Consider the following 12,983-nt stretch of genomic DNA (forward strand, 5'->3'; position numbering starts at 1 on the left):
TTACTGTCGCCCAGGCTGGAGTGCAGTACTTTGATCAGTGTTATCTTTCCCCTTTTTGTTATTGGACTGTCAGCCTTAAGCAACAGGGCTTTGCTGTTTTGATGAGTGTGTTTTCTATGCCTTCCGTAGGATCTGTTCTAAAGAGGTCAGATTACATAAACTTTCTAAATAACAAGAGAAATTCCTACTGAGAAATTTTATGCAAAAATAACATAGTATTTACCTCTGTCTGGAGGGTTATCAGTTAATTACGTGAAAATATAAAAACTGTATTTGATCATTTTGTAACTTTATGTTGCAAGTTATTGTGTAAGATGATTAAAAAGAACAAACTTTTTATGAGATCTTAGTTTTTCCATTTAGATAATCTGAGTCCAGAATAACAGTAAAAACACATAGGAAGTACTTATAGTTTCCCGAGTAGCTGGGACTATAGGTGCCCACCACCACGCCCGGCTAATTTTTTCTATTTTTAGTAGAGATGGGGTTTCACCATGTTAGCCAGGATGGTCTCGATCTCCTGACCTCGTGATCTGCCCGCCTCAGCCTCCCAAAGTGCTGGGATTACAGGCATGAGCCACTGCACCCAGCCTTCAAGTGAGCCTTTCACCTCAACCTCCCTGGTAGCTGAGATTACAGGTGTTCTCCACCATGTTTGGCTGCAGAATTGCAGGGTTTTTAAGGGATTAAAGTTTCATTCTGTAGCATATAGCACCAGTGGTGAAATCAAGATATCTTTAAAGACTTCTTTGTATGTAATACTTTAATGACAGTGTATTACAAAATAAAAACATGTTTTAACACAGATCTTATTTGAAAGGGAAATCAGATTTGTAAATGTCTGCAGTTGTAATTCTCAACTATCTTTAAGTGTTTGCTATAGCTAAAGGGGAAGAGGAAACATTTTCTCTATCTCCTTCTGAGATCTTTTTTTTTTTTTTTTTTGCTAGCAGTTAGGAGTCTGCAGTTTCTTGTTGTTGTTGTTGTTTTGAGATGGAGTCTTGCTCTGTTGCCCAGGCTGGAGTACAGTGGTGCGATCTCGGCTCACTGCAACTTCCACCTCCCGGGTTCAAGCGATTCTCCTGCCTCAGCCTCCTGAGTAGCTGGAACTACAGGTGCACACCACCACTCCCAGCTGATTTTTATGTTTTTAGTAGAGACAGGGTTTCGCCATGTTGGCCAGGATGATCTCCATCTCAACCTCATAATCTGCCTGCCTCATCCTCCCAAAGTGCTGGGATTACAGGTGTAAACCACTGTGCCCAGCCTCAGTTTCACCGTTACACAATCAAACTCCACTGGATACCACTGGGATTAAAAAGCATTTTGAGAAGGCTAAATGTTTAACTTTTCCTGGCATTTCCACATTTTATCAGAATATGAAGGCTTAATTTTCAGCATCTACAAAGATGCTATTTCTTAGAGCTAGGAATGAAGAAGGTGGTACTCATTGACTCTAATAACTGAGAGTCCCAGGGTTGACTGATACAGCTGGATCCAAGGGTTTGCTCCTCCAAGCTCACTCTCTGAGATACTCCTAGAACACTTGGCCTTCACTGGCCTGGCTTACATCCATCCCTGAAACCACAACGACCTGGGATATACAGGGCTCTAACTGGCCATGCCTGGGCCACTTGTTTGGCTCAGTGGTAAAACTGCCTCTTAGGGGCTTGAGATTAGGTGATGGGGCAGTTTTAAATTCAGGTGCTATTGCCAAAAGAGGGGTAAAATAGATATTGATCAGTAGTGTTGGGTCATTGATTTTCTTATCTGAGTTTAGTATCAAAGGAGAAGCCTTTCAGCGTGTGGTTTTTTAAACTGAGTGCCAAATTGTGGTCACTTTGGAAACCACATTTAAAAGATGCATCCTAACCAGTATTTCTGTGTTTTTTAAATACCCGATTTTACATTTGTACCATTTGTAGAATCTGTGTTATTAAAGCAAATTTAATCTTGAAATAAATTAATCTTCATGTCCTTCTGAGACTGATTTTTTTTGTTTTTCTTTTGCTAGCAGTTAGGAGTCTTCAGTTTCATTGTTAAGCAGTAAAACTCCATTAGATATTTCATACTGGCCATATGAAATAAGACTGCAGTCTAAAACATTCCTGTTTTTCATTTACATGTCAAAGTATGCATAACGGCCATGTGTGGTGGTTCACACATGTAATCTCAGCACTTTATTATGTCAGGCAAGAAGAACACTTGAGGCTGAGTTTGAGACTAGCCTGGACAACATAGGGAGACCCCATCTCTAATATATATATATATATTTTTTTTTTTTTCGATTTAGTCTAGGACCAGGTGCTGTGGCTCACACCTGTAATCTCAGCACTTTGAGAGGTCAAGGCAGGAGGATTGCTCGAGGCCTAGAATTTGAGACCAGACTGGTTAGGATGGTGAGAATCTGTCTTTATAAACAATTTGAAAATTAGCTGGATATAGTGGTGTGCTTGTGGTCCCAGCTGTTCAGGAGGTTGAGGTGGAGGATACCTTGAGCCCAGGAATTTGAGGCAGCAACGAGCTCTGATCGCACCACTGTACTCCAGCCTGGGTGACAAAGCGAGGCCCCATCTCTTTTTGGGGGAAAAAAAAAAATCTGCAGTGAGCTATGATTGGACCATATCGCTCCATACTCTATCCTGGGTGACGGAGCTAGACCCTGTTTCAAAAAAGTATATAATGCCTACCAAAAGTTCTTATTTTATTCTTATTTTAAGGTTGTATGGTATATAAGTAAATCTGTATTAGTTTAAATCCTGCATCTGCCCATTACTAACTTAATCATTCTTTGCTTCAGTTTTTCCTTCTCTAAAATGGGGATAACATGGTAATCTAGGTTGTATATGGGGATGAAATAAATTTATCCATGATCCATATAAAGGTGCTAATTATCAACTAGTCACGGGCACATAGAGCATATATGTCATGCCTTATTGCTTTTTTTTTTTTTTTTGAGATGGAGTCTTGCTCTGTTGCCTAGGCTGGAGTGCAGTGGCATGACCTTGGCTCACTGCAACCTCCACCTCCTGGGTTCAAGCAATTCTCCTGCTTCAGCCTCCCAAGTAGCTAGGAATACAGGCATGCACCACCACCCTCAGCTAATTTTTGTATTTTTAGTAGAGATGGGGTTTCACCATGTTGGCCAGGCTGGTCTCAGACTCCTGACTTCAGGTGATCTGCCTGCCTCGACCTCCCAAAGTGCTGGGATTACAGGCATGAGCCACCACACCTGGCCCCTTACTGCTTCTTATTAAGTGTCTTAGAAATTATTTGGAATTTCTTATACTAGAATTTAACTTTAAAATTTTGTCTAAATGGTTTTATTTTTGTAATGATATTGAACCTCTAAGGAATGAATGAAATAGTCTCTCCAGAAAGGAGCTGAGCTGAGCAGGGAGTTGGCAACCATACATGTTAAACTAAACACATGATACTACAAAGGGTAGGAGTGGTTCAGAATGCCAACTACTGTGTAAACCATGGAAACTTCCTTGACTAGTGCTCTACTCCCAAAGCCCTTGCCATGTAAATGCCAATTATGTCTGTGTGAAATAATAACTTGGACCGTCTTAAAGCTTTTTTGTCCTTGTGGAATTTGAAATCATTTTGGTGGCTGCTGAGACTGACATTTAGAGACTATAACATTTCCTTTTATCACTTTTTTTTTTTTTTCCAGTATTTGAAAGATGTATGGTGATCTTGAAACCGCCAGACACAAGAAAACTTCTAGCAAATTCAGGGGAAGTTTGTCTACACTCAGGCTGCAGTATTTTCAGCAAACTTGATTGGACAAATGGGCCTGTGCCTTGTCTTTTGGTGGAGTGAAAACATTTGAGCCAGTGAAGCCAAATCCTTATAGCAAGCAGCATGCAGCATACCTGGCCCTTTGCTGATTGCAAATAGGCATTTAAAATGTGAATTTGGAATCAGATGTCTCCATTACTTCCAGTTAAAGTGGCATCATAGGTGTTTCCTAAGTTTTAAGTCTTGGATAAAAACTCCACCAGTGTCTACCATCTCCACCATGAACTCTGCTAAGGAAGTTTCATTTTTGTATATTCCTGCTCTTTTCTCTTCATTTTCCTGTCTTCTGCATAATCATGCCTTCTTGCTAAGTAATTCAAGCGTAAGGTCTTAGAATAATAAAATCACAATCTTAGGAGAATGAATAAAATTGTTATTTTCCCAGTCTCTTGGCCATGATGATATCTAATAATTAAAAACAAATTAAAATAAATTTTTAAACTCCTGAAGATAAATTAGAAGAAATTGTGCACCCTCCACAAAACATGCAAAGTTTAAAAGTTTGGATCTTTTTCTCAGCAGGTATCAGTTGTAAATAATGAACTAGGGGCCAAAATGCAAAACCAAAAATGAAGCAGCTACCTGTAGTTAGTAATTTCTAGTTTGAACTGTAATTGAATATTGTGGCTTCATATGTATTATTTTATATTGTACTTTTTTCATTATTGATGGTTTGGACTCCAATAAGAGAAATTCCATAGTTTTTAATATCCCAGAAGTGAGACAATTTGAACAGTGTATTCTAGAAAACGATATACTAACTGAACAGAAGTGAATGCTTGTATATATTATGATAGCCTTAAACCTTTTTCTCTAATGCCTTAACTGTCAAATAATTATAACCTTTTAAAGCATAGGACTATAGTCAGCATGCTAGACTGAGAGGTAAACACTGATGCAGTTAGAACAGGTATTGATGCTGTCAGTGTTTAACACTATGTTTAGCTGTGTTTATGCTATAAAAGTGCAATATTGGACACTAGCTAGTACTGCTGCCTCATGTAACTCCAAAGAAAACAGGATTTCATTAAGTGCATTGAATGTGGATATTTCTTTAAGTTACTCATATTGTCCTTTGCTTGAATGCAATGCCGTGCAGATTTATATGGCTGCTATTTTTATTTTCTGTGCATTACTTTAACACCTTAAAGGGAGAAGCAAACATTTTCTTCTTCAGCTGACCGGAAATGGCCCTTTAACTGCAATAGGAAGAAAAAACAAAAAGGTTTTTGTGAAAATTGGTGATAACTGGCACTTAAGATCGAAAAGAAATTTCTGTATACTTGATGCCTTAAGATGCTATCTGCCCAAAGCTCTGAAAGACTTTAAGATAGGCAGTAATGCTTACTACAATACTACTGAGTTTTTGTAGAGTTAACATTTGATAATAAAACTTGCCTGTTTAATCTCAATGTTTGCTATTATTTTATTTTGTTTTGTTATTAGAAGAATTATGGTACTGATGGAAGTACATAGATAAGCCATCTCTTCCTAAGGTGGTGATAGGGTTTTTCTCTAAACTTATGTATAAAAGCTATCAGTGATAAAAGTACTCAAGATGGCCTGGCATGGTGGCTCAGGCCTGTAATCCCAGCACTTTGGGAGGCAAGGTGGGTGGATCACGATTTCAGGAGTTTGAGACCAGCCTGGCCAAAGATGGTGAAACCCCGTCTCTGCTAAAACTACAAAAATTAGCTGGGTGCGATGGTAGGCGCCTGTAGTCCCAGCTACTTGGGAGGCTGAGGCAGGAGAATCGCTTGAACCCGGGAGGCGGAGGTTTCAATGAGCCGAGATCATGACACTGTACTCTATCCTGGGTGATAGAGCGAGACTCCATGTCAAAAAAAAAAAAAAAAAAGAAAAAAAAAAGGCTAAGTCTAGCCTGACTTCTAACATTTTATAGCAAGATATATTATCAGTATCACTTGTCATGCAAACTCTGTTGTTAATGTGTTTCAGTTCTGAAATTAGATTATAACCCCCAAGGGCAGGGATTATGTTGTACCTACATTTCCCTCAATGTCTAGCACTTTTTTTACTTCGTAACATTTACATCAAATCTCTATATTTCTGTTCACCCAGTATGTTCTTCATAAGCATTCATCGAGTGTAGCTTAGTTAACCCAGGACAGTTTTTCAGCCCTAGTCCTTGCCAACATCACCTTACAAGAATGAAGCCATTTTTTATTAATACTTTTGGTGTTTGCCATCATGTATGGTAAAGTTCTCTAGACAAGCTGGAGAACTTTATTCCCCAAGTTTTCCTTGCTGTAATATCTCTGGTAGGCATTTAATGTTCATTTAATCTACCTTCAGTAGAATCAGAGTTGCCTGGGCAAAGCTAGTGTTACTCATCTTGGTACAGCACCTGGTACAGCTGCTCTCTTCATGCAGAAAAAAAAAAAATTGGCAGAAGGAAGTGGAGTAAGGGTGATGGGAAAGAAAGGGAGAATGAGGGAAAAGAGGACTGGGATATGTGGAAGAACCTTAAAGTTCCACCTCTTATGTGTATAGTCTTCTCCCTGCATTCTCCAGCTCTCGGGGAAAACAAAAGCTTAACAAAAGTAGACAGAATGAACATCCATGTATTTTTTTTTTAAGCAATCCAGAGGTCCCACTTTTTTTTTTTTTTTGAGACGGAGTCTCGCCCTGTCACTCGCCTGTCCACTGGCTGGAGTGCAGTGGTGTGGTCTTGGCTCACTGCAAGCTCCGCCTCCCAGGTTCTCGCCATTCTCCTGCCTCAGCCTCGGAGTAGCTGGGAGTACAGGCGCCCGCCACCACACCCGGCTAATTTTTTGTATTTTTAGTAGAAATGGGGTTTCGCCGTATTAGCCAGGATGGTCTCTATCTCCTGACCTTGTGATCCACCCGCCTCAGCCTCTCAAAATGCTGGGATTACAGGCGTGAGCCACCACGCCCGTCTGAGGTCCCACCTTTTTACATCTATTACTATTATGCCATGAATTCATAGGTTCCAGGAGCCCAGGCTTTTTTCCATTGGTTCTCACACAGTGTGCTGCTCTGGGTGGAGTGGGTTGGTGCTTCACTTGAACCCACGGACCTTTCTCTTTGGCTTCCTTCCTTTTCTGATCACTTTCCTTCACGCATTTCGGGAGGCTATCTCAGCTCTTAGAGTGGTTAATATGCTCAAAACACATTGATTCTATTGGCAAGAATCTTATCCTTGTTTACAACAATGCCAACAGGATGTTGGGTAACATTACAGACTCATCCAGTTTTGCCATGGTAGCAAAAGGAATGTGTGGCATTCCTTTTTTGTTTGGTTGGTTGGTTTGGAAAGGGTTGCTCTGTTGCCCAGGCTAAAGTGCAGTGGCACAATAGTGGTTCACTGTAGCCTCAATTTCCCAGGCTCAGATGATTCTCCCACCTCAGCATCCCAAGTAACTGGGAGACTACAGGCACGTGCCACCTTCCCAGCTAATTTTTGTATTTATTTATTTTTTTAAGACATTGGGTTTTGCCGTGTTTCCCAGGCAGGTCTTGAACTTCTGCGTTCCAGCGATCTTCTCACTTCAGCCTCCCAAAGGACTGAGATTACAGACATGAGCCACCTTGCCCAGCCCCAGACTCTTAACCAGATCTCAAATGAACTGAGAACTCACTTAGTACCAAGGGGATGGTGCTAAGTCATTCAGGAGGCATCTGCTCCCATGATCCAATCACCTCTCACCAGGCCCTACCTCCAACATTGGGAATCACATTTCAACGTGACATCTGGAAGGGACAAACATCCACACAGGCCGGGTGCGGTGGCTCACGCCTGTAATCCCAACACTTTGGGGGGCTGAGGCAGGTGGATCACCTGAGGTCAGGAGTTCAAGACCAGCCTGACCAACAAGGTGAAACCCCGTCTCTACTAAAAATATAAAAATTAGCCAGGTGTGGCGGCGTGCCCCTGTAGTCCCAGCTACTCAGGAGGCTGAGGCAGGAGAATCGTTTGAACCCAGGAGGTGGAGGTTGCAGTGACTGAGCCGAGATCACGCCACTGCACTCCAGCCTGGGCGACAGAGCAAGACTCCATCAAAAAACAAAAACAAAAACAAAAAAACAATTAAAAAAAAAACATGAAAGAGGGGATCTGGAAGAGAAAGTAAGACTTGAAGACTGGTCCATGTAGTTAATACTCTCCTAGTTGCTCCTTCATCTACTCCAGCTCTTTACCTAACATTGCATAAATACAGCTCATTTGTTTACAGCATCACAGAGTAGGGCTTCTAGTGCTCCTTTGGTCTGCCTTTTTACTTTATATCCAGCTTGCCATTAATTTGCCATTAATTTGCCATTATATTGTTATTGTTGCCATTCTAAAAGTGAATGCTAATATATGGATAATAAATCTGCTAGTTTTACATTTGAATTTGAGCTAGTGTCTTATAACTGAAATCCTTTCGAAACTTAGCAGAGTCAACGCTACAAACACATTTTTAAAGATCAATGTCAAATACTCAACTTGTTCTGGTTCTCAGCCTCCTTTGTGATTCATTCTTTCCCACATGATTGGTGTTAATCATGGTTCTCTCCTCAGTCATCTTCATCTATTCATTCTCTCTGGGCAAATTCATTCATTTATTTGCACACTCTTCTGTGGATCTATAGATCCTCTACCCACTGTAATGGACATTTCCATTTGGATGTGTCCCACGCATTTCAAACCCAGCATGCTTAAAATGGAACTTATCTTGCCACATCCAAAATTCTGCTGCTTTCTGGGTTCTTTTTACTTCACTAACCAGCACTATATACTGCCAGGTCTTAAGGAGGTCATTCTTTTTTTATTTTATTTTATTTTATTTTATTTTATTTTTTGAGACAGAGTCTCCATCTGTCGCCCAGGCTGTAGTACAGTGCCGTGATCTTGGCTCACCACACCCTCTGCCTACCAGGTTCAAGTGATTCTCCTGCCTCAGCCTCTGTAGTAGCTGGGATTACAGGTGCATGCCACCACGTCTGGCTAATTTTTGTATTTTTAGTAGAGACAGGGTTTCACCATGTTGGCCAGGCTGGTCTCAAACTCCTGACCATAGGTGAGGTGATTCATCTGCCTCGGCCTCCCAAAGTGCTGGGATTACAGGCATGAACCACTGCACCCGGCCCAGGAGGTCATTCTTTTTGTTATTTTTATTTTTTATTTTTTATTTTTTTTTGAGACAGAGTCTCGCTCTGTCACCCAGGCTGGAGTGCAGTGGGGCAATCTCAGCTCACTGCAACCTCCACCTCCTGGGTTCAAGTGATTCTCCTGCCTTAGCCTCCTGAGTAACTGGGATTACAGGTGCCTGCCACCACATTAGGCTGGTTTTTGTATTTTTAGTAGAGACGAGGTTTCACCATGTTGGCCAGGCTGGTCTTGAACTCCTTACCTCAGGCGATTCACCCACCTCGGCCTCCCAACGTGCTGGGATTACAGGCGTGAGCCACCGCGCCCGGCGCAGGAGGTCATTCTTAACCTCTCCTTCATCATCCTAGACAATCTCACCCATTTTTTGCCTCAATGTTGAACTCTATGCATCAAATTTTGTTCCTCTCTATTGGCAGTATGTTTTAAATAATTTTTAAAATTAAAAACGCAGATCTGATCATGTGCTCTTGAAATCTTTTAATAGCTTCCCATTTGCTGTGGGAAAAATCCATACATGTACAACCTGCATGACATTGCATAAGCTGATTCCAGCCTTCCTCTGTTGCTTTCTTGCAAGGCACTTTTTCCCCCATGCTCTATATTCTGTGATACATTTTCCAATTGTTTGTGTGGGAGTGATAAACTTTTGTCTGTTTCCTCTACCTGAAACATTTTTTTTTCTGCTATCTCTCTCTTAACTGATGCCCACTTAGAAATCTTATCTTCCTGGGCAGGCGCGGTGGCTCATCCCTGTAATCCCAGCACTTCGGGAGACTGAGGCCAGAGGATCACTTGAGGTCAGGAGTTCGAGACCAGGCTGGCCAAATAGTGAAACCTTGTCTCTACTAAAAATACAAAAATTAGCTGTGCGTGGTGGTGAGCGCCTGTAATTCCAGCTACCCTGGAGGGTGAGGCGGAGAATTTCTTGAACCCAGGAGCTGGAGGTTGCAGTGAACCAAGATCATGCCACTGCACTCCAGCCTGGGCAAAGAGCAAGACTCTGTCTCAAAAGAAAACAAAACAAAATAAAAACCAAACAAAAAAAGAAATCTTCCTAAGGAAGACCTTTCCTGATGAAATAGGCTCATAGTAAGATCTCCCTGTAACCAGTTTCCCATATTGTTAATGGCAGTGTGTTTCTTGTTCCTCACTAGTGACTAGTCAGTGCTTAAGATATATACAATATTTGCTGAATGAATACATTTATATTTATTGCTGCGTGTAGAAACTAATGTGATTATATATACATACATATATATATATATATATATTTTAGACGGAGTCTAAAATTTTTTAGACAGAGTCTCATTCTGTTGCCCAGGCTGGAGTGCAGTGGCCTGATCTTGGCTCGCTGCAACCTCCGCCTCCTGTGTTAGATTCTCCTTCCCTCAGCCTCCCAGGTAGCTGGAACTACAGGCGCATGCCACCACGGCCAGCTAATTTTTGTATTTTTAGTAGAGACAGGGTTTCAGTGTCTCTTGTTGGCCAGGCTGGTCTCGTACTCCTGACCTCGTGATCCATTCACCTCAGCCTCCCAAAGTGCTGGGATTACAGGCGTGAGCCACCATGCCCAGCTGATTCTATATATGTGTATATATATATATTTTAAGAATTTTTATAAACGTAAATGTTGCTAAATAGCAAATACTATGTTTCTTTCTTTTTGTTTTTTTTTTTTTTTTTGAGAGGGAGTTTCATTCCTGTTGCCCAGGCTGGAGTGCAGTGGCACGATCTCAGCTCACTACAACCTCCGCCTCCCAGCTTCAAGAAATTCTGCCTCAGCCTCCGGAGTAGCTGGGATTACAGGCACCCACCACCACGCCTGGCTAATTTTTTTGTACTCTTAGTAGAGACGGGGTTTTACCATGTTGGCCAGGCTGGTCTCAAACTCCTGACCTCAGGTGATCCACCTGCCTCAGCCTCCCGAAGTGTTGAGATTACAGGCATGAACCACCGCACCCAGCCAGTATTATGTTTCTTTAGCACCATTTTGTGAATTTTTAAAATGTTAATGTTAATCTAATTATTAATGGTATGTTTTTACATGGGAATATAAATTCAAAGAGTCACTTTTTCACTGAAGTGCACAAAGAAGACAGTTGGGTATGAAATGTACCTTTACATTATGATTCTGGCTGCGTCTGCCATCTACTGGACACGTCATGCTGTTGGCTTTTAAGGTTTCTATTCTCAGTCAAGGTGCTCATCCAGGATTCTAATAGGATTTAAAATTTTTTCTATTTTTAAATCATATTATAATTGATGAGAAATTGATATGTTTTTTTAACTGTATTTGTTTTAGACTGGTCAAGTGAAGCAGTGCGAATGGAGAAGCAGCAAATCTGTAACTGGTTGTGATCAATTAGTTGTGAACACCACGGCACTTGGGCCAGCCTTTACTGTATTTAAAAAAAGAAAAAGAAATGTCGTAGCAGTTTCCGTGTTACACACACTTTTTTTTTTTAACTTTTAAGTTCAGGGGTACAAGTGCAGGGATGTAACACAGGTAAACTTACGTCACGGGGGTTTGTTGTACAGATTATTTCATCACCCAGGTATTTATCTCAGTACCCATTAGCTATTTTTCCTGATCCTCTCCCTCCTCCCACCCTCCGCCCTCTGAAAGGCCCCAGTGTGTGTTGTTCCCCTCTATACACATACATTTTTATAGTGATGTCACAAATTTGGTAGACAACTTTTTTTTCCCCAAAAATCATTGTGCTCCTTTGCTTTTAAGATACCTACAATTTGGAATGTGATGCATCCTCGACGCATCAGTCTGGACATGCCTAGTAAATGATCTGCAGTGGCTGTCTGTCTAAAGAGTACTTCAGGGACAGCTCCAGAACTGCACTAGATTTGGCCTCAGCATCCAGGTCTAGCCTCAGCTCTTTGTAGGGTGGAAAAACAGCAGAAACAACTTCATCTGTCAGGGCTTTAGGAATAGCAGATTTTTTTCTGAATTAACTGAATTGAGGTTCTCAGAGGCCACCTGCTATCCAATTGCATCCCTTTGATCAAAATAAGAAAGAATTTAATCTGCCATTTACATGTACCAAGAAGGCCTAAGTGCAATTAATAGCAGGTGTCTTCTAATGTGGCAGTCTCAATCCCTATAAATAGGGTTGTTTGAGTTAGCAAAAACAAACAAAATACCAAACCAAAACAAAACCCAGGATATTCAATTACATAGAAATTTCAGATAAAAACAAATCATTTTTGGTATAAGCATGTCCCAAATATTGCATGGGACATTCTCATACTAAAGTGTCCTGAATTGTATCTGGAAACCCTAATATAATTCACAAATATTTAAAGGGCTTACTATCTGAAAGAAGAGAGGTGAGAGGCAAGAGTCTTGGTACAAAGTGAGCAACCTATGTTTCTAGCATAGAAGCTTTGCCTGGGACAATCTTGATAATAGGCCACTTAGTTCCAAAAATGTTTTGCTTTATGAGTATTGTTTCATATGACCAACTTGATCAAAAATCTCTACCTAGAGTAGTTTTAACTCTGGGAAAATTTGTTTTTTGATAAAACGTCCTAGCCAGGTGCGGTGGCTCACGCCTGTAATTCCAGCACTTTGGGAGGCCAAGGAGGGCGGATTGCTTGAGCTCAAGAGTTCAAGACTAGCCTGGGCAACACGGTGAAACCATGTCTCTACAAAAAAAAATATATATATATATGTACATATGTATATTTTATATATACACACACAGAATATACCCATATTCAGAAAAAAATATATATATACACACACACACACAGAAAAATTAGCTGGGCCTGGTGGTGTGTGTCTGTAGTCCCAGCTACTTGGGAGGCTGAGGTGGGAGGATCACCTGAGCTTGGGAGGTCAAGGCTACAGTGAGCCATGATTGCACCTGTGCGCTCCAGCTGTCAACAAAATGAGATCTTATTTCTTTTTCTTTTTTTTTTTGAGACGAAGTCTGGCTCTGTCGCCCAGGCTGGAGTGCAGTGGCCGGATCTCAGCTCACTGCAAGCTCCGCCTCCCGGGTTCCCGCCATTCTCCTGCCTCAGC

The 12,983-nt window shown here is 41.2% G+C and overlaps 1 protein-coding gene across 5 annotated transcripts in view; it reads left to right on the forward strand.

The window, feature by feature from the left end:
* Positions 1 to 5,219, forward strand: part of ESRP1 (epithelial splicing regulatory protein 1) — an 82,766-nt gene extending 77,547 nt beyond the window's left edge. For all 5 annotated transcript variants that reach the window (XM_011978653.1, XM_011978651.1, XM_011978654.1 and 2 more), the window contains one exon: positions 3,680 to 5,219. In XM_011978653.1, coding sequence (XP_011834043.1) covers positions 3,680 to 3,700 — 21 coding nt within the window. In that variant the 3' untranslated portion in view covers positions 3,701 to 5,219. The remainder of the gene's footprint in view (positions 1 to 3,679) is intronic.
* The last annotated feature ends 7,764 nt before the right edge of the window (positions 5,220 to 12,983 follow it).

Source organism: Mandrillus leucophaeus, unplaced genomic scaffold (genome assembly GCF_000951045.1).
Source record: "Mandrillus leucophaeus isolate KB7577 unplaced genomic scaffold, Mleu.le_1.0 Scaffold198, whole genome shotgun sequence".
In the NCBI taxonomy this organism is placed as follows: Eukaryota; Metazoa; Chordata; class Mammalia; order Primates; family Cercopithecidae; genus Mandrillus; species Mandrillus leucophaeus.